The sequence below is a fragment of the Xenopus laevis genome, chromosome 2L (assembly GCF_017654675.1).
Source record: "Xenopus laevis strain J_2021 chromosome 2L, Xenopus_laevis_v10.1, whole genome shotgun sequence".
Classification (NCBI taxonomy): domain Eukaryota; kingdom Metazoa; phylum Chordata; class Amphibia; order Anura; family Pipidae; genus Xenopus; species Xenopus laevis.
This window is the reverse complement of record NC_054373.1, coordinates 142978101-143000704: the sequence shown is the minus strand read 5'-3', so window position 1 is coordinate 143000704 and position 22604 is coordinate 142978101. Positions and strand designations below refer to the sequence as shown.

The 22604-nt window shown below is 42.5% G+C and overlaps 1 protein-coding gene across 6 annotated transcripts in view; it reads left to right on the top strand.

The window, feature by feature from the left end:
* kmt2d.L (lysine methyltransferase 2D L homeolog) overlaps positions 1-22604 on the top strand; it is a 99348-nt gene that overhangs the window by 54336 nt on the left and 22408 nt on the right. For all 6 annotated transcript variants that reach the window (XM_041582489.1, XM_018247369.2, XM_018247368.2 and 3 more), the window contains 7 exons: positions 4065-5959; positions 8279-8402; positions 10246-10330; positions 10419-10485; positions 11330-11562; positions 11722-17670; positions 17786-17923. In XM_041582489.1, coding sequence (XP_041438423.1) covers positions 4065-5959; positions 8279-8402; positions 10246-10330; positions 10419-10485; positions 11330-11562; positions 11722-17670; positions 17786-17923 — 8491 coding nt within the window. The remainder of the gene's footprint in view (positions 1-4064; positions 5960-8278; positions 8403-10245; positions 10331-10418; positions 10486-11329; positions 11563-11721; positions 17671-17785; positions 17924-22604) is intronic.

The following is a 22604-nucleotide window of genomic DNA, read 5'->3' as shown; positions in this document are numbered from 1 at the left end:
CCCTTTATAGCCATCATGGCTACAACCTCCACCCAGATGTTCCTGCCCCCGATTATGGAGGCAGACGGTTTGGGGAAAAACAAGCAGTGAGTAAGCTTTATTCTCCCTGCTTACAGGCTCTTGGGTGTCTCTCCCTCCCCCTGTCCACAGTCCCTATGGTGCACGCCTACATGGAATGCGTCCAGAAGAGACCAGAAGATTCAAAAGGGATACTACTAATAATCATACCCCCTCGGATGTTTCGTCAGCTGGAGCAGACTCATCAGAATCAGAGGGTTAACTTCCTCCATCCGACATTCCCTCTGGAGAAGAGGAGGAGACTGAGGATTCCAAGAGCCGCGAGGTGCAGCATGATATTGACAATGTCATCAATGGAGTTCTGGAGGTACTTAAAATCTCCCCCATGGCGGACCAACAAGCACAAGCTGCAGCCCTTTTCAAGAGACAGCAAAAATCTTCGGCAATTTTTCCATCTCACGACCAACTCCTCAACATTATACAGGAAGAGTGGAACAGGAAGATTCTCCAAATCCTATCCTTTTCCCAAGGAATTGGTGGACAAGTGGTCAGTGCACCCAACAGTCTTTGCTCCAGTATCTAGACTTTCCAAAGCCTCAGCCCTTCCAGTCACCGATGAAACCGCATTAAAGGACCCTTCGGACAGACGTCTCAAGGGGTTCCTGTGGGCAGTGTACTCATCGGCCAGGTCCCCTCTGCGTCCCTTGCTTGCTTCCACATGGGTAGCCAGAGTGATACACGCATGGTCTTAATCCCTGATCAGAGACATTCAAGTGGAAGTACCCAGATCTGAACTCTGTTCAAAGAAATGACACATCACTTCCCTTGAAGGGACAGTGACTCATTGGGGAGGAGTTCGAGAAAATGATCTCTCAGGCCACAGGGGGCAAGAGCACGTTCCTACCCCTGACCAAAAACAGATCATCCACATCAGCCAGACAGGGAAAAAAATTTCGAGGCCAAAGCAGATATACAAGACAGAGCAGCCCTCCACAATGCTCTCGGTTTCGGTCAAAACCAGGAGACAAGGGCCGTCCAGCGTGGAAGAACAACAAGTTCCACAACAAGTCTTTAGTTGATAAGTCCACGTCAGGTTGACTGGGCACTACCTTAGGAGTCACACCAACCGATAGGGGCAGATTGTTGCTATTCCGGGAGGTGTGGAGACTATATTTGTCGGACTCGTGTGTCAACTAATTCATTTCAGAGGGTTCTCATCTGGATTTTTCTTCCCGCCCCCAAGAAAATTCCTCAAGTCCAGAGTTCTGGGCAGCCTCATCAACCCAGTCATTTCTGGACTGCATCAGCAAGATGTGGTGATTGTACCAGTACCCTCGTTGGAGATATTCTCCGGATTGTACTCCAACCTGTTCCTGGTCCCCAAGAAGGACGGTTCATTCAGACCGGTGCTGGTCTTAAAAAACCTCAACAAACACTTATGATCGGTACGGTTCAAAATGGAAACCCTACAAAACCCTTACTCCCCTCCCCATGTTGCCTCGGGTTCTGAAGAAAATACAACAAGCACACTCCATAGTGATTGTAATAGCTGTTTACTGGCCCAGGAGAACTTGGTTCTCGGATCTTTAGGAAATGTCCATAGCACAGCCAGTTCATTTAACTGCCAGGAGCGACCTTCTGTTTCAGGGCCCCATAGTCCACCACAATCCGGGACTAATCGTTTTGATGGGATGACTTTTGAAGCAGACCTCTGGAGACGATGAGGTAAAACTGAAGAAGTTATTGCCACAATGTTAGTCGCAGAACCCACATCATCCAAGGCTTATCACGAGTCTGGCGCAGCTATTGGAACTGGTGCAGAGAGGCACAGCTACCCTTTTTTGATTAAACATCCCAAGAATCTAATCTTTTCTACAACAAGGCCTTCAGTTGGACCTCAAGTTTAGTTAGTTGAAGGTTCAGGTGTCTGCACTCTCTTAGTCCCGTCTAGACTTAGATGACTCAGTCTGTACTTTTCTGCAAGGAGAAGCTCATTTTGTACCTCCGTTTCGACCTCCGATTCTAGGATGGGACCTCAACCTGGTACTGGAGGCTCTACTGGATCCCCACTTCGAGCCTCTACGGTCGATACCTGACAAGTGGCTCACCTGGAAGGTAGTGTTTTTGGTGGCAATTTCATCAGCCAGACGAGTTTCAGAGCTCAGCGCAATATTGTGTGATCCGTCATTCTTAGTCTTCCACAGGGACAAGGCGGTGCTTTGCACAGTTCCATCTTTTCTACCGAAAGTGGTATCTTCTTTCTATATGAATAAGGAGATTGTGGTGCCATCCTTGTGTCCGGAGCCGAAGAATACTAAGGAAGTCTGTCCGGCGTTCTCAAACAATGTTGTAGTGCCAACCGGACCTCAACGAGGAATGTCAGCATCCAAGGCTTCCATTGCACAATGGCTCAAGAAAACCATCCAGCAGGCATACATTTCGAAAGGAAAAGCACCACCGGAGGGTGTATGAGCACACTCCACAAGGTCAATGGGAGCTCCTGGGTGTGGCGCAACATGACCTTCCTGGATCAGATCTGCAGAGCGGCCACACATTCACTAAATTTTATAGTCTAGACATGTTTTCCTCGGCATTTGGCCACAAGGTGTTGCACTCAGTGGTGCAATAAGGTGTCATGATTCTTGCTCCCACCCTGCTGTTTTTGGGGCTGCTTTAAGTCCCTAGTGGTTCCCTGTGTCCCCCTGAGACGACCGACAAAACAGGATTTTTGATACTCACCGTTAAATCCGTTTCTCTGTAGTCGAAATGACGCAGGGCCTTGCAAGATGTTGACCACTTTGGTCCACGAGGGAACAAGTTCTCTGAGTTACCAGTTACAAATTATTGTTAAATAATTTTCCTATCTATTCAGCAGTCTCTTTGGTACAAACTGAATGGTTAGTTACAGTGGGGGTTTAAACCCTTTGGCACGCCCCATATCAATTATTCCAACTGTCCTGCCTCCTGGAGGGTGGAGCTTAACCCCAGTGGTTCCTGTGTCCCCCTATCGACTACATAGAAACGGATTTAATCCTATTATTGTGCATCAGTGTGGACGCACATTAAAAGCTTAAATTGCCGTTATTCTGCTTCTGCCATATCCGCACAGAAGCTCTTAAATCTGATTTGATTATTGTCAGTGCTTGTATTTAAAGTTATTAGGGGTCATTGCATTTTTGGCGACTCCAGGTACCCAAAATTGCTTCAGACTCCACAGCTCTGCTTCTCATACCTTTTTTTAACAGAAGTAGATGCTTTCTATAGGACTTTTCAGTTTAAGTTCCACATATGAACTAGGGTCGATGTCATTAAAAGCAAATTTGGTTATTTTAGTCTAATTGCAACATAAAGAGTGTCTGATAAATCTGTATATATTGTTTTTGTTTTCTTTTTTGGTGCCCGTCATAGTTCCCCATTTTATTAAATTTTTCTGATTTATAAATGTATCGGTATGCATTTACACAGTATGCCTTATATCTGTCAAAACTGGTGTACTCCCTACCCTACATCAGCACTTTCCATTTCTTTTATATATTCTATAATATACATTGTCTATTTCTAAAGTGCCTTAAGAATCTGCATTGTAGCTGGTACGAAACAAACTCAGATTAACATGCTTAAGGACTGCGGAGAATAAGTATTTCACAGTTACAGGGCTAGGTTGAAGCTTACAAATAAAATTTAAAATAATTAGCAATCCACACTTAACAGGCCTTTTAAGTAAATATGTTGATACTGGCAGGATATAATTATCCTGCTGTGTCTGTTCTAGATGATTACTTTTTTTGTGTAAATAAAAATATTTTCAGCAATAACACTGCCAGAAATTACAGGTTCTGCTCACTTGGTCCTCCTGGTAGTCCGGTAGCTCTGTTCAAGTGGGCACTAATCTGACAGTATCCTAATTGAGTTGGGCCAGGAACCACAGAAAATCACCCCCTTTTGATAAAAAAAATTATTTCCAAGAAACCTGTTCCAGGACTATAATTTTAGATTCTGGTTTATGCCTAAAAGTTAATAATGTACAAATATCCCATCTTTTCTAGGCAATCTGCTGAAGCAGCACAAACATTTTATGCAAGAGGATCCTTTCCAGATCAAGCACAGGTCTGGCAATCACCAGTAACATCTCAGAGGTCTCTGACTCCCAACCGGCCTTTACTCACACCTTCATTGACTAGTGGAGGAATTGTGCGATTGCCTTTTCCAGGAGATCAGATTAATTCATCTTCAGTTACTGTAGGCGGAGCACCTTACATTGAGCTGCGGCATCATGCGCCAAAATTACACATTGGTACTCCTTTCCCCCCCCAAATCTCACAAACCAGACCACGTTTTTATTTAGCAGGTGAAGGGGTAAATTCTCCATTGATACCTGGGGTTATTAGAACTGATGGAAGCACCATACAAGTGCCAGTGATGAGAAACCCATTGCAGCAAAATCAAAAATCACTAGCTTCCACCCCTTTAACTCTTTCTCATGCCGCAAATATGGATGGTGTGCAACAGCCAATTCATGCAAAAGGGAATACTGAAATAACACCGCATCAGTCCAATTTACAAGCACCAGCTCTTTCTGAAGGCTCAAAAGAGGGAACATCTACTAGTCTCGAGGGTGGAAGAGTCCATTGTGATGATCCCCCGGAACTTGATGTTGATTTTGACACACATAAAGACTTGGAAGATGATGATTTGGCAAATTTGAGTCTTGACGTGGCTAAAGCAGATGATGATTTAGGCAATCTTGATAACCTTGAAACAAATGACCCACACCTGGATGATCTCTTAAATGGAGACGAGTTTGACTTACTAGCTTACACTGATCCTGAATTAGATACTGGGGACAAAAAAGACATTTTTAATGAGCACTTGCGTCTTGTTGAAGCGGAGGAGGAAGCATTGATGAAGATGGAACCCGATAGCAGTGATGCCAAAACAGACTGCACTACCAAAAAGTTGGCACAGGATGTGTCCGTAAATGCAGTTATGGAAACAACCAAAGACAGATTGACTGGTGATTTGGGACTTGAATTAAGCCACCTGCCTCATAGTGGAGGGGTAAAGGTAACCCAAATTCCATCTGCAGCTGAAACAAAACCAGTCTTTAGTGGTAATTTTAAACCAAAAACAGAAGATGGTGGTCTGAAGACTAGCAATTGTCAGTTTAGTACAAACAATCAAGTGTCAGTTAAAATAGAATCTGGTCATGGCCATGATACAAATTTGCTTTGCATTGGTTTGGTAAAGTCTGCAACTGGCCATAGTGTAAACACTATTCAAGATAGAAATCAAGCTGTTCCTGTATTCTCAAACCAAGACTCTGTAATGTCTGCAGTTGCAGGACAGAGCAGCCTGGTACTTGGGAAGTTTGAGTTAGATGATGGTGCTCTTAGTCTGCAGGGTACAAGGCAGTCCCCTAGTGATGATCTTGATAAAATGGAGAGCTCCCTAGTAGCCAGTGAACTTCCACTTCTTATAGAGGACCTTCTGGAACATGAGAAAAAAGAACAGCAGAAAAAGCTGCTGTCAGGACAGCATACAGAGACTGTACCACAGCACCCTATGATTACTCATCCATCTTTGGCAGCTCAGTCAGGACCCCATATTCAACAGCACCAAGGCTCTCACCAGGCAAATTTATTAGGACTTGGACTTGTACCAAGACAACAAGGGCTGAACTCTACTTCCCAAATTCTAAGTCCACAGCATCAGATACAGCAGAGGATAGCTGGAGCACCAATCAGCGCTGTTGTGGATTCATCTTTTTCAGGTGCTCCTAATCAAGCTCACTTATTAGGTGGTCAAAACCTGGTGCAAACTGGAGTACCCCAAACCCATGGTCTCCCTCCAAAACCTATGATTGGGCAGCAAATTGGAGTGAAGCCACAGCCGCTTGTTATGCAGCAACAGCAACTGACAAACAACATATTTCCCGATACAGGTACAAGTTTTATTTTTGCTTTTTAAGAGAGTAGATCTAAAAAAACAAATCTCACATAAGTGAAGATCATAGGTGAACATCAATCACAGAAAAGAGTACACTTATGCCAATGCACATGCATACTGTATATTAAGAGACTGATGATCATAGGCACAACAAATGGCTGCTATAGATTTACTCAAATGTGATGAACTTAAAGTAGAAGGAAAGGTTAAAACTAAGTAAGTCTTATCAGAAAGGTCCATCTAAATATACCAGTAAACCCCCAAAGTAGTGCTGCTCTGAGTCCCCTGTCAAAAGAAACACAGCATTTCTTTCCTTCTATTGTGTACACATGGGCTTCTGTATCAGACTTCCTGCCTTCAGCTTAAACATCATTGCCCTGGGCAAGAGCATGCTCAGTTTGCTCCTCTTCCCCCTCCCTTCTCTACAGTAATCTGAGCCCAGAGCAGGGAGAGACTCAGGCAGGAAGTGATGTCACCCCACGTTAATACTGCAGCTCCTATCCTAAACAAACAGAGAGTTTTGAGAGCTTTTTACTCAGGTATGGTAAAACATTCTACAGAATAAATATAGCATTCTAGCTTGCACTATTGCAGCTAATCTATTGGCAATAAAATGCCTCCTTAGCTTTCCTTCTCCTTTAAGCTTTTGAAAAACTTTTGGCAAATTAAAATGGGGATAGTTTAGGACAGTGATCCCCCAACCAGTGGCTTGTGAACAACATGTTGCTCGCCAACCTGTTTGATATTGCTCCTAGAGGCTTTAAAGCAGGTGCTCCTTTTTAATTATAATTTTAGTTTGGAGGCAAGATTTACTTGTTTCTTTTTTAAGGTATAAAGACCATGTGCACTACCAAACATAGCCCTCTGCTGAGCTGCAAGCCCATACGGTGCTGCCAAATAGCCAATCACACTCTCTGTGCTTGTGTTGCTCCCTAGCTCTTTCTACATTTGACTGTGGCTCACCAGTAAAAAAAAAGATTGGGGAACCCTGCTTTAGGAACTCATTTGGGTAATTGATTGAGGAATGTAATAGAGCTGCATGCAAAATACATTTGCTAAAAGAGCAGGAAAAACTGTGAACTGTGGTTAGCACTGCTGCTTTGTGACAATGGGGTTCTAGGTCTGGTTTCATCCTGGGCACTGTCTGAAAGCAGTATTGTCCTCCCATACTCCAAAAACAGGTTAATTGCGAGAATGTGATAGGGAGCTCAGACTGTAAGCTCCACTGAGGCAGGGATTTATGTAAATGATATATATTATCTTGCTTTATAAATTAAAAGTATAATAATCAAAGATGCAAGGGGGCTACAAAGATAGTGCACGTGGAAATAGTTATTTTTGCCTGAAACACCGTATAAGTCCTTGATCTGCTTTAAAGAAAAAGAAAACTAGATTTGCTTTAGTAAAAGTTAATGCACTTGTATGTACCTTGGTACATAGGGGCTTGTCTGTTACCTTACACCAAATCATGCTATTTTTAGCTCAGTCTCATATTAAAGTGTGTACCGTTGACACAAGTGAATTCAGACAATTGACCATATGGCTTTTGTTTTGTTTTTTTGTCCGCTGCACTTTTCCTTGCTGAAAACCATGGGGCCCATTCAGGCTTTTCTATACAAGCAATCACCATGTATGAGTTTACTAATCATGCAGGGTTTTGTGCTGAAAAAAAGCTTGTCAGTCTTCGTAAGTTTGTCTAAATGGACTTTTGTAACAAAGAAAAAAACGGCAGCTATTAGGTGCTGAAGTTTTGTTTAAAAAAGCCCATTCAGACAAGCTTATGAAGACTGACAAACTGTTTTCAGCACAACACCCTGCATGATTAATAAACTCAAGTGGAGTTTCATTAAAGATTGCTCGTGCCAGTAAGCCCCATAGTATCAAAAACTACTGATTTTAGCTGGGAAAAATTTATACAAAAGTGTCTGAAACCTCTCTGCAATTGTTCTTTTCCCCAAAAAACTTCTGTGCTTTTTTTGGCCTGAAAACTATCCCTAGCTTTATCTCACAACCCTGTGTCCAGATCTGTTTACAGAAGAACATGGAGCAGAGAAAAAAGCAATTGTTTTATCCTATGATTGCTTTAGCCATGCCTGTAAGGCATAAATTGGTGATTTAGAAAGGGGCAGCTCATTTTGCCAGACTTTCTGCTGTTCAGAGAGCTGAATTCCTTTTGCTGTTCTCACAATTCACAATATTTTTCAGTTTATCCAGATTACTGTTTTGTAGAAAGCTAAAATTTGTATAAGAGTTAGCGTCACTGCTGCAATTTCATATTTATGGCATCTAAAGTGTCTTTGTCTCTGTTCAACAGATCTGGACAAATTTGCAGCTGATGACATCACGGATCCCATCGCAAAGGCAAAGATGGTTGCCTTAAAGGGAATAAAGAAAGTTATGGCACAGGGGAGCATTGGCGTCACCCCTGCTATGAACAGGTATGAATGAAATAGTCTTAGACCATTACATGGTAAATTTACCTTCAGATTTGTGTTGGCAGTGGCAATATGGTTTTCAAAGATGGTTTGCAGTTAATTTATAATGTTTCTTTTTCTGCAACAACATGTGTTAAGTGACAGGTTGGAAAACAACAGAAGCCCTATATTATGAAGACCTTAGTCTGGTGTAACATTGTCACAGTGCTGATGTACCAATCCTGCGATACAGCACCCTGGTCGAGTGAATGTCATTTTTTTTTAATTGGCCCCTTTTCAGTCTCATTTTATGTAATTGTTGGCATACCACCTGATAAGCAATACAGATCTAAGGTGGCCCATTTGACTTTGTGACCTGTCATTCTCCTGCATCAGGCTGGAAAGAACAAAGGCAGAGACATCAGTTTAGCGTTACCATCTCACCCCTTTTAAAGGTGATACTTCTTGAATACACGTGCTGCAAGTTGGATGCAGGGGCCAAGGATTTGTGTGCAGTCATGCATCCAAGTTGCAGCATGTTTATTTAATGTGTCCCCTTTTAAAGGGATGAGCTGGTAACCCTACTGTATCATCAGGAAGAGAAAAAAAGCTTTTGTCTTCCAAGTTTCCTGTTTTTTCTGTTCTGTGGAATTCAATTAAAAATGGCTGTTGGGGTATAAAAAGTATTGTGAAAAAATGTTTTAGAAAGTTCTACCATTTGTGGTTATGGCCTATTTTAAACATCGGTTGTTTTGTCTGTTGTTGCACAAATAAAGATTAAAGCTGATATATCAATCATATCAATTACTGGCCCACTGTTTTAATGAACTGAAATAAAGAGCTTTCCTATATATCTCTCTATATTTTTGTTTGGTATATTTAAATGGATTATGTCATGATTTTTATGGTGTAGTTTTTATTTCTAAATTACACTGTTTACGCTGCAAATAATTCACTCTACCATGTAAAATTGAATTCCTGAACCAGAAAGTGTATTTTGTTTAGTTGTAATTTTGATGTGTAGGCAGCCATCTCAGGTCATTTTGCCTTGTCATGTGCTTTTAGAAAGAGCCAGAGCTGCACTATGGAACTGCTTTCTGACAGGCTATTGTTTCTCCTACTCAGTGTAACTGAAGGAGTCCCAGTGGGACATGGGTTTTTACTACTGAGTGCTGTTCTTATACTGTATCTACCAGGGAGCTGTTATCTGGTTACATTCCCATTGTTCTGCTGATGGGCTGCTGGGGACGGGGAAGGGAGGGGTGATATCACTCCAACTTGCAGTGCATGTGACTCAGGGCACCTGGGAAACTGGCAATATGTCTAGCCCCATGTCTGATTTCAAAATTAAATATAAGAAAAACTCATGTGCTCTTTTGAAAAATGGATTTCAGTACAGACATCTGCTGGAGCAGCACTATTAACTGATGAGTTTTGTATCCCTTTAAAGACTGAGAAATGCTGACCATTTTAGGCTATGTAAAAATCAATTGATGTAAACATAATCGGGATGCATCTCTGAGCATTTTCACAAGTTACATAACATTTTTTAAAGGCTTCTGTGACCTTTTAAAGACTAATACCAGGCTTTTGGCTCAACTGGGAGTCATAAACCATATACAGGAAATGCATTGACCGTGAATTGTAAAATTGCTTCATTAATTTATATTCTGGGGTTTAGATCCCCTTTAAAGTTGGTATCTCCCCTCCTTTAGGAACAGCTACCATTACAGACCTATAGTCTGATAACGATACATAATAGCTATATACACTTCATTTATAATTGCAATAAAAAGAACAACGTTCAAATTATAGTGTAATCTATAAACTAGCTTGTCACTTAATTTTTTGCTTTGTCTTGCAACAGGCAACAGGTCTCCCTCCTTGCCCAACGACTAGGTGTCCCTGGAGTTCCTGAATCTAGCAGTCAGACACCTGCAGCTGTAACGCAGGTAAAAACTGAGACAAAAAAAACAACAACTTGTCATTATCTAGTTTTAATCTTATTTCAGATCTCATTTTGTGTCCATTTTATTCCAGGAGAGGTGCAGCATTGACCCAGCTCAGCCACGTCCCAACCCACCTGCATTTGTTCAGGGAGTAATTAGTAAGTATTGCTAGCTTATGCCACGTTCACTTGATCATTTTACTGACACGGACGCTGCTATTACTCTAATACTATTAACATACATTACCTTACTGGAGCTAGGAACAATAAAAGAACAAGAGTTGATAGCCTTCCCAGGGGCTGTACCGCCTCACAGCCGTCCCTGGCTTTCCTTCCCCTTAGGTCTGGCTACTCATTTTATTTTTAGGTTATTTCCAAAATGTCCATGATTAAACTGTTAAAGGGCAAGTAAACCTTTAAAATAAGTGAATGTAAAATTGATGAGAGGGCTATTCTAAGCACTTTTTCAATGTACATTCATTATTTATTTATTTTTAATTCCAAGATATTAAAGGATACATCTACTGTTACTATGAATGAATTTTGTTACAACAACGCCACCTGCTGGTCATTTTCCCACCAGTCTGACCAGCAAGTAGTCAAGGAAATTGCTGGTCAGACTGGTGGGAAACTGACCAGCAGGTGGCGCTGTTGTAACAAAATTCATTCACAGTAACAGTACATGTATCCTTTAATATCTTGGAATTAAAAATAAATAAATAATGAATATACATTGTAAAAGCGCTCTGAATAGCCCCCTCATCAATTTTACATTCACTTATTTTAAAGGTTTACTTATCCTTTAATATTAATAGCATTGCAGTGTTACCAGCAAAGTATTAATATATACAAATTGAATCAGGTATATGATTTTCTTCATAATGGTTTACAGTCCATATTTAACTAAAGTGTTCTGTTAGATAAGATGTTTCAGTTTATTACATGTTAGAATGTAGAAGTAGAATTAATTTGGTGTAATGTTTAATTTCCTTTTCCTCCATAGATGAAGCAGATCAACGGCAGTATGAAGAGTGGCTGTTTCATACTCAGCAGCTCTTGCAGATGCAGTTAAAGGTCCTTGAAGAACAAATTGGTGTCCATAGGAAGTCTCGAAAAGCATTGTGCGCTAAGCAGCGAACAGCTAAGAAGGCTGGTCGTGAATTTCCAGAAGCCGATGCAGAAAAGCTAAAATTGGTCACTGAACAACAAAGCAAGATTCAGAAGCAGCTTGACCAAGTTAGTGGTGGTTGTATACTATATAATGCAAAACCTTTGCTTATTCATTCAGTTTATACCTTTGCTAAAGCTGAATTTAAACTTTTATTGTAGAACATAGCACGAAATATCATGCCTTACGTAATATTGATTTTTTTTTTTTCTCTTTTAAACTTCCAGGTTCGTAAACAACAAAAGGAGCATACAAATCTGATGGCAGAGTATCGAAATAAACAGCAGCAACATCAGCAACAAAACTGTGGCATTCTTCCAGTCAGTCCTAATCCGAACACTCGTGTTCTAACAAAGGCTCCTAGCCAACTCATTGCAGGACACGGCATGCCACAAGCAGGGTCTATACAACACAGTCAGATGGTTGGACAGAATAGTAGTCTTCGTAACCTTCAGTCAGGCATTGCCATGCAAACACAACAAGGCCCCTCCTATGTTCAACCAATACCTCAGCAGCATCAGGCTCAGGGTGGTAACTCTGCAGTTCCTGGAACTTCCAGTGGCTTTTACCCAGCAGCATCAACTCTTCACAACCTCAGTCCTGATCAAAGGGCAATCCAGGAGAGACAGGTTCAGCAGCAAAGGATGCAGCTGGCACAAAAACTGCAGCATCAGGGTTTTCAGATGTCACCACAAGGAAGTGTCCCTCAGGCAATGTTGGGCAAACAGCATGGACTAGTAGGAGAATCCCATGGGTTGGTGGTACAGCAAACCGCTTCTCAGCCACAGCAGTCAGTTGCAGGGAATTCCCTAGCATCTGTGTTACAGCAACACCCCACACAGCAGAGACAAATTTTAGTGTCTCCGCAACAGCAGAGGGTTGTGGGATCCTCTCCAGTAGCCCACTCACAAAGTCTCATTAGTCAGAGGTTAGTTTTGTCTCAACCACAGCAGAGCATGCTTGGCTTACCCCAGATACAGCATCAAGCTGGTGTGGGTACTCCTGCCAGTAATTTGGTACAGCAGACTCTAATTGGACAACTCCCCCCCACCTCCCAAACCATAACTGGCCATCAGCAAAATATATTGAATACGAAGGATGTTAATATGAAAGAAGGTGAAGACACTCCAGGTGAGCAACAGCACCTTGGTCTTCAACAGACCTCAACATGCAGTCCAGTAGGTCAAGATTCTAGTGATAAACCATCTCGTGATCAGCTAAACAATGGTTCAACCTCTTTAATTAGCCAAAAACCTGATACTCAACATTCTGACTCAGTGGAAGATGTGCAGCAGCCAAATGAAAATCTGGAAACAGCACAATCTCCATTTTGTGTTACAAGTCCTGTACAACAGCCTGTTAGACAGCAACATAATTTGACTCTTCCACCAACGCAGCAAACCGTACAAAATCTTGGTGCACATGGAAAGCCTGATGATATCCATCATGTTATTACGCCAGAGACTTTACATCCACCTTCTGTTGATACACCACAAAGTGTGACTGGGGAGCAACAGCAAAGTTTGATACAAACTCAGAGAGTTGTTGGCCACAGTCAGGGTCAGCCACAGGCGAATGAAATAAATAAGGGGGGAGCTGAGCAACATCTGGTCATACAGCAGAGACCCTCGCTTGTTAACCAACAGATTGCACATGCTCCTAGTTTTGTAGGACAGACAAACATTTCACTCATGAATCAAATTAGAGCTCAACTTCAGGCCATAATTGCAAAAAATCCACATTTGAAGCACTTGAATGCACAACAACAGCAACAGTTACACACAATCCTCCTTCAGCGACACCAACAAACTCAAAATCAAGCTCTCAGGCATGCACCATTCCAAGATTCAACAGTACAGCCTACTCCTGTTTCCAGTGGAATATCTGCTGATCAAACATCACTGAGTGGAATATTTCATGTTCGTCAGATGCCATCATCTGTTGCAGAACAAGTTCAGCAAAATTATGCTGAGGAAAATCAGCCAGTAAATGTACAGAAGTCAACACCAGATCATTCAACTGGAACACAGGTGGCTGGGTGTGGTGCAGTTCAGTCTCAGGAAAATACAACTACACAAATTTCACAAAATATTGCAAATTTTCGACATATTGGGCACCAGCCCCAACCTCAGCATAAAATGCCACAGGTGCCGGGTCAACCGATATTGTCAGCTAGTCAGCCATACCAAATGCAGCAACTACATCAGGTGCAGCAACCTCAGATGCAACAGGATCAACAAACACAAATTCAGCAGGTCCTCCAAACACAAAATCAACAGGTCCTCCAAACACAAAATCAGCAAGGGCAGCAACTGCAAACGACACAAATGCAACAGGTACAGTCTCTTCAGATGCAGCAGGTACAACCAACCCAAATACAGCAACTGCAGGCTCACAATATTCAACAGGTACCAGTACAGCAGCAAATGCAACAGCAGCCAGTTCAGCAGACCCCACAGCATCAGATACAGCAGTTAAATCAGATTCAACAGCTGCAGCAATCACAGCAGCAAGTACAGCAGCATCATTTACAACAATTGCAACAGACACAACAGCAATTGCAGCAACAGAAGATGCAGCAGACTCCGCAAATTCAGCAGCAGGTGGTTGAGCAGACACAACCGTTATTGGCACCGCAGCAGATACCGCAGTCTTTGCAGCAGAATGCTCTGCAGTTGCAGCAAACACAGAAGCAGGTTTTACAACAAATACAGCAACTTCAAGCAGTTCCACAACAGATACAACAAACGCAGCAGGTTGTGCAACTACAACAAACTCAGAAACTGCAGCAAAATCAGCAGCTACAACAAGCTCAGCCGCAAAGCCAGCAGCAGTTACTACAGCAGGCTCAGCGACAAGCCCAGCAGCTTCAGCTGGCTCAGCGGCAAGCCCAACAGCTTCAACTAGCTCAGCGACATGGGCAGCAACTACAGCTGGCTCAACGACAGGTCCAGCAGCAGCTGCAACATTTTCAGAAGCAGGTTCAACAATTACAACAGGCTCAGCAACCAGGTCAGTCCCAGCATCTGCAACAGGCTCAGCAACAAGTACAGCAGCTTTTACAGTTGCAACTGCAGCTACAGGTACAGCTGCAACAGGCTCAACAACAGCTTCAACAGGTTGAGCAGCACCAGACTTCGCAGCAAGGTCCACAGCAGTCTCAGCAGCTACAGCAGACTCAACCACAAGTTCCACAGCAGCTGCAACTGTCTCAGCCTCAAGTCCAACAACTGCATGTGTCTCAGCCACAATCTCAGCAAAATCTGCAGCTTCAACAGGCCCAGCAGCTGCAGCAAGCTCAACAGTTGCAACAGGCCCAACAGCAGGTTCAGCAGCAACAATCACAGCAGGTACAGCAACAACTGCAACAAGCTCAGCAGCAACTGCTGCAGCAGGCCCAGCAGCAGGTGCAACAGCAGCAGGTTCAGCATATGAAACAGACCCAGCAGCAAGCTCAACTGCTGCAACACACCCAGCAGCAAGTTCAGCAGCAGCAACTGCTGCAACATGCCCAGCAGCAAGCTCAGCGGCAGCTGCTGCAGCAAGGTCAGCAGCGACAACAGCAGCAGGCCCAGCTGCAAGTGCAGCAGCAGGCTCAGCAGCAAGTTCAGCAGCAGCAGACCCAACAGCAAGTTCAGCAACAACAGCTGCAGCAGCAGGCCCAGCAGCAAGTTCAACAGCAGCAAATGCATCAGCAAGGCAAACAGCTGCAGGTCCAGCAGCAAGTTCAACAACAGCAGCAGCTGCAGGTCCAGCAGCAAGTTCAACAACAGCAGCAGCTGCAGGTCCAGCAGCAAGTTCAACAACAGCAGCAGCTGCAGGTCCAGCTGCAAGTTCAACAACAACAGCTGCAGCAGCAAGTTCAACAACAGCAGCAGCTGCAGCAGGCCCACCAAGTTCAACAGCAGCTGCAGGCCCAGCAAGTTCAACAACAGCAGCTTCTGCAACAGCAGGCCCAGCAAGTTCAACAACAACAGCAGCTGCTGCAGCAGCAGGCCCAGCAAGTTCAACAGCAGCAGCTGCAGCAGGCTCAGCAGCAAGTTCAACAGCAGCAGCTGCAGCAGGCCCAGCAACAAGTTCAACAGCAGCAGCTGCAGCAGGCCCAGCAACAAGTTCAACAACAACAACAGCAGCTGCAGCAGTCCCAGCAGCAAGTTCAACAACAGCAGTTGCAGCAGTCCCAGCAAGTTCAACAGCATCAGCTGCATCAGGCCCAACATCAAGTTCAGCAACTGCAGCAGGCCCAACAGCAAGTTCAACAACAGCAGCAGCAAGCCCAACAGCGAGTTCAGCAACAACAGGTGCAACAGCTGCAGCAGACTCAACCTCCGGTTCAGCAGCTGCAGCAGGCCCAGCAAAGCAAAGAGCAGGTTCCACAGCAGCTGCAAAAGTGTGAAGAGCATCTTCAGCAAATACAGCAACATCAGATTCAACAACAGCCACCACCAGTAGATCATATACAGCAGCAGGAAGCAGAACAGCAGAATTTGTCTCAGTCATCACCATTGTGTCAGCCAAAACAAACAGAACAGCAGATCCAGATACTAGAGACAAATCAGGCTGTAAAGATAGAACAAGCTGAACAAAAGGAATTGCCTAAGCAAACCGAACAGGTACTGCAAACACAGCACTGCTCCTTACAGCAGAATCAGCTGCAGCAGCACACATCACCATTGTCACAGTTGCCATCTCATCAAATGTTAATTCAGCAGCAATCACAACAAAAAATGTCATCACTACAGCAACTGCAGCAATTACAGACTTCACATTTACAACAATCACCGCAAGTCTTACAACAACAAATATCTAATCAAACACCTCAGACTTCCCAACAACAACAGCTGCAAAATCAAAATGTTCAGCAGCCCCCAAATTTGCAGCAGCATAATAAGGCACATGGACAATTTCAACAGCACCAAAATGTTCAAGTACAGCCAGTAAACTCTCTAGTCCTACGGGCTGGCCTGCAGACACCAGAGTCACAACATCAGGTAGGACATGCACAGAGTCCACAACTACAAATGAAAAGTCAAATGCTGCAGCAGCAGTCTCAACAGCTGCAGCAACTTCAGTTGCAGCTTTACCAGCCTCAGCAGATGACTATACAAAACCAAGCTAGCCAAGTTAAGCATCCGACTCAAAGCCTGTTGCCAGCACAGCAGCAAACACACCAACAAATTCCACAACAACCACAGGTGAGGCAGTCACTGGCCATTCAACCATCACATACTCCAAATGTAAAGCAGAATCAAAATCAACAGCTGCAGCAGCAAAAACTACAGCAACTTCATCCGCATCAGATTCAACATGTGCAGAAAATTCTGCAGCTAAAACAGCAAATGCTAAATCAGCCTCCCCAGAAGCAATTTCAACTACAACAGCAAATCCAAATGCACTTGCAACAGTTGCGTCAACAAGCACAACTGCAATTAGAACAACGTCAGGAACCAAAGAGAGAGACACAAGAGACTACGACTGTTTGCCCAGAGCCTGTACCAACTGTACAGACCACTCAAAGCAAATCCTCAGAGGAGCATGTCCCTATCATAAAGTCAGAGAATAATCTTTCTGCAGTAAAAAACTGTCCTAGTAATTTGTCACCGCCATCCAACCATGGTCAGAACCCAGATTCCTCATCTTCCAAAGAGGCCTCTTTAGCCTCATCCATGTTAAGTAGCGTGCATGACTCAGATGCAAAATTTGCTGATACTGTCAACATTTTGCCCAAAGAACAGTCCAAAGAATCAGAACCATCAAATGAAATCAGTTGTCACCCATCATTTGCAACTGGAGGCATACATTCTGATAAGCAAGTAGAGGAACAGGGCAAAGTAACAGAAAGTTACACTGAAAAGGAGTCCAACACAAAATCATCTTCAAATTCAAATGTCCATTTAGAGGTTGGTGAAATGGCTGACTTTCCCAAGCTCCTTAAACAGGAGCCCGTAGAGCTTGGAGTAGCTATCCAACAGAGTGAGGCAAATTGTGATAATACATCCCTTGGGGCCAAAACGGAGGCTGGGCATCTCTTGCTTCAGAAATTGCTGCGTGCCAAGACAGTTCAGCTTGCTACCCAGCGCTCAGCAGATCCTCTTCATGCAGATATAAATGGTCATATCGACAACAAATTAACTGTTCTTGAACAGAAACTAAAAGCTGCTACACGGAATCAGGAGGTGAGTCTCTTGGCCAATTCATTTTGGGTTGTTTTGAGTTATTGTCTGGTTGTCTGAAATGTAAAGTACTGTGCTTGATTGATAGATGGTGGGCACTTTCTCTTGTGTGTTACAGGACATTGGTGCAAAGAAGACTGTCCCTAAACCAAAGAGGACACAGAAGACAAATGAAAGGGTACCTAACTCTCGCAAAAAAATTCGCCGAGAGGATAGTATAAAATCTCCTGATGCCATTATGAAACAGCTAAAGCAGGTAATTTGAGATTCGGGGGGTTGCTCCTTTATTATTGCTATGGTCTGGTTGCAGTGGTTTAACCAACAGTTTTAAAAAGGGGTTTGTAATGATTATTAGTGTAAAATATACAGTGGTGTGAAAAACTATTTGCCCCCTTCCTGATTTCTTATTCTTTTGCATGTTTGTCACACTTAAATGTTTCTGCTCATCAAAAACCGTTAACTATTAGTCAAAGATAACATAATTGAACACAAAATGCAGTTTTTAAATGATGGTTTACGTTATTAAGGGAGAAAAAAAACTCCAAATCTACATGGGCCTGTGTGAAAAAGTGATTGCCCCCCTTGTTAAAAAATAACTTAACTGTGGTTTATCACACCTGAGTTCAACTTCAAAGGTTATAAAGCCATTTCTAAAGCTTTGGGACTCCAGCGAACCACAGTGAGAGCCATTATCCACAAATGGCAAAAACATGGAACAGTGGTGAACCTTCCCAGGAGTGGCCGGCCAACCAAAATTACCCCAAGAGCGCAGAGACAACTCATCCGAGAGGCCACAAAAGACCCCAGGACAACATCTAAAGAACTGCAGGCCTCACTTGCCTCAATTAAGGTCAGTGTTCACGACTCCACCATAAGAAAGAGACTGGGCAAAAACGGCCTGCATGGCAGATTTCCAAGGCGCAAACCACTTTTAAGCAAAAAGAACATTAAGGCTCGTCTCAATTTTGCTAAAAAACATCTCAATGATTGCCAAGACTTTTGGGAAAATACCTTGTGGACCGACGAGACAAAAGTTGAACTTTTTGGAAGGTGCGCGTCCCGTTACATCTGGCGTAAAAGTAACACAGCATTTCAGAAAAAGAACATCATACCAACAGTAAAATATGGTGGTGGTAGTGTGATGGTCTGGGGTTGTTTTGCTGCTTCAGGACCTGGAAGACTTGCTGTGATAGATGGAACCATGAATTCTACTGTCTACCAAAAAATCCTGAAGGAGAATGTCCGGCCATCTGTTCGTCAACTCAAGCTGAAGCGATCTTGGGTGCTGCAGCAGGACAATGACCCAAAACACACCAGCAAATCCACCTCTGAATGGCTGAAGAAAAACAAAATGAAGACTTTGGAGTGGCCTAGTCAAAGTCCTGACCTGAATCCTATTGAGATGTTGTGGCATGACCTTAAAAAGGCGGTTCATGCTAGAAAACCCTCAAATAAAGCTGAATTACAACAATTCTGCAAAGATGAGTGGGCCAAAATTCCTCCAGAGCGCTGTAAAAGACTCGTTGCAAGTTATCGCAAACGCTTGATTGCAGTTATTGCTGCTAAGGGTGGCCCAACCAGTTATTAGGTTCAGGGGGCAATTACTTTTTCACACAGGTTTGGATTTCTTTTCTCCCTAAATAATAAAACCCCTCATTTAAAAACTGCATTTTGTGTTTACTTGTGTTATCTTTGACTAATAGTTAAATGTGTTTGATGATCAGAAACATTTTGTGTGACAAACATGCAAAAGAATAAGAAATCAGTAAGGGGGCAAATAGTTTTTCACACCACTGTAGCTCGATGTTAATCTGCATTCAGGCTGCTAGAATCGTTGTCCCCCACAACCACATATACATTTTAGGCTGAAGAAGTGCAACCGAACCCCCCCATGCAAAAAAAAAAAAACATAAACCTATATAGAAATGGCCAGTTATATACAGTATTGTTTATTTTCATCCTGTTCTGCACTTCTGATTCTGACTTTTTAATCCATGTAGCAAAATTCAGTTCTTCTCCACCAAATAAATTTTCTGCAACCAGCAGTGTAGCTAGTGGTGATGTATAATGGCATAAATTACAGTAAACAGGTGGTGTAAAAGCAAACAGACTCTACAACACTACATTTTTTAATGGATGATTGCAGGGAATGAGATGAATAGTATGAAATCACATGCAAGGAAGCCTATACCAGTTTATAAATACAGCCTTGCACCACGTTTACACTACTTTTCTGGCTTGTATCATTTCTCACAGCTTGATACAAAGACCCTTAAACATAAAAAGTGAATATTCCTTGCAGAGAACATAAACAGAAGAATACTGCTTTACAGACCACTTCAAAACAACTGAAAATATTTAATGTATATTGAAAAGCTGCTTATTTTTTTCTTTATTGGGAAGTTCTCTCTTTAATGGATGTCCGTTCATCTTTAAGTTTATATCTAGGAAGATTATCCTTTATGTAGGTTGTGATGTATAGCATCTAGTAATGATGTACTTAAAGCAACCGGACTTGCTGAGTAATCCTGAAAAAGTTTTATTGTTCATCTGTACACAGTCTTCAGTTAAATTAGGCATATTTATATACCATGATATGGGCGGCACACCGCTTCTAAACCTCACCCAGTTGCACGGTTAAAGTTTGTATACATTTTCCAAAAAAGAACCAGCAACAGCGGGATATTTTTCAAAAATCAAAAAATTGTGTATTTAGTGAAGCATTTCTTAGCCAACTTAACATTTCGGGCCCCACTGGGACCTTTCTCAAGGCAACCACACCCTAAACATGTAGTGTTATATATATATATATATATATATATATATATATATATATATATATATATATATATATATATATATATAATATATATATATATATATATATATATATATATATATATATATATATATATATATATATATATATATATAGCCAATAGACCACAATCAATTAAGGAATGACATCACATTCAAAGCATTAACGTGTTTGGTGCAGAAAATAAAAGTACTTAGTGCACATCATTTAAATAGGATTAAAGACTCCTCATATATTATTAAAGTGACGTGCTTAATAACTTACAATATAATTACAAAAAACTAATCCAATGCATATTGTAATAAGAGATACAATGTGTAACAGGAAAAACATTAAAAATGTCTCGTATACTTATAGCAAATCCAAGTTCGCTGCAACAGTATCCAATAATGCTGACTCAACCTGAGGGGGCCTCTGGTATAACTTTCCCTACTGCTCTATATTCACTGATTCTATCATATATCTAATATCACAACATATCTTATCCTAATTATCACCATATCATATATAGCATACATGGATACATACATCTTATAGAGAAAGCAAGAATCAAGCAGCAGACCTGTAAAGAAATACCTATGGGGTAATACCCTCCAGTAAACATGATAACCAGCATGTTGCACGTATCCCTAATAGTATTTAATAGGGATGTCGCGGACTGTTCGCCCGCGAACTAGTTCGCGCGAACATCGACTGTTCGCGTCCGCCGAATGTTCACGAACGTCGCGAGACGTTCGCCAATTTGGGTTCGCCTTAGCTGGCGCTTATTTTTGCCATTTCTCCCCCAGACCAGCAGATACATGGCAGCCAATCAGGAAGCTCTCCCTCCTGGACCACCCCCACACTCCCTGGACCACTCCCCTTCCATATAAAAAACTGAAGCCCTGCAGCGTTTTTTCATTCTGCCTGTGTGTGCTTGGAAGAGCTAGTGTAGGGAGAGAGCTGTTGAGTGATTTGAGGGACAGTTGATAGTAACTTTGCTGGCTAGTAATCTACTTGATACTGCTCTGTATTGTAGGGACAGAACTCTGCAGGGATTTGAGGGACAGTGAGTTTAGGTTAGTTAGCTTTGCTGACTAGTAATCTACCTTCTACTGCAGTGCTCTGTATGTAGCTGCTGTGGGCACTGCTTCTGATCTCATCTGCTGACTGCTGCCTGTAACCCAATAGTCCTTGTAAGGACTGCTTTTATTTTCTTTTTTGTTTTTTTTACTTTGCTACTGTAAGAGCCCAGTGCTATTAGTCTAGCTGTGTTGGGGAGTGGGACTGGTGTGCTGCTCCTCCTAGTAGTTCACCACCACCAGCACCAACCAGAGTCAAAATTGTTACAAAGTATCTTATTTGCACCTGTTAGTTGTTCTGAGCTCTCTGCCAAAAGCTAATTAAGTAGAAACTGTTTTTTTTCTGGCTGTTCAGTTCAGAGAAAAGAGGGACTGGTGTGCTGCTCCTCCTAGTAGTTCACCACTACCAGCACCAACCAGAGTCAAAATTGTTACAAAGTATCTTATTTGCACCTGTTAGCTGTTCTGAGCTCTCTGCCAAAAGCTAATTAAGTTAGAAACTGGGTTTTTTCTGGCTGTTCAGTGCAGAGAAAAGAGGGACTTTCCAGTACAAAAGAGGGACAGGGGGTTGAGTGGTCAAAAGAGGGACAGTTGGGAGGTATGCAAGTGCCACCTAGCTGTGTGAGCTTTTTCACATTCTGTCTAAATAATAACAATAATAATTCCGTGTCCGTAAACATCACCTGAGTGATGTTTTTACAGCAGCAATAATATATTCCGTATCCACTACTGTATACGTTGCCCTTGCAGGCATTGTTTGCCCAGTCTTTAACCAAGTGCCACCTAGCTGTGTGAGCTTTTTCACATTCCGTGTCCAGAAACATCACCTGAGTGACGTAGTGTGATTTCTGCCCTTTACAGCACAAAACGCAGCGCTGTGTCAACAATGTATTTTTTCAATACATTTTTGCCCTTGATCCCCCTCTGGCATGCCACTGTCCAGGTCGTTGCACCCTTTAAACAACTTTAAAATCATTTTTCTGGCCAGAAATGTCTTTTCTAGCTTTTAAAATTCGCCTTCCCATTGAAGTCTATGGGGTTCGCGAACCGTTCGCATT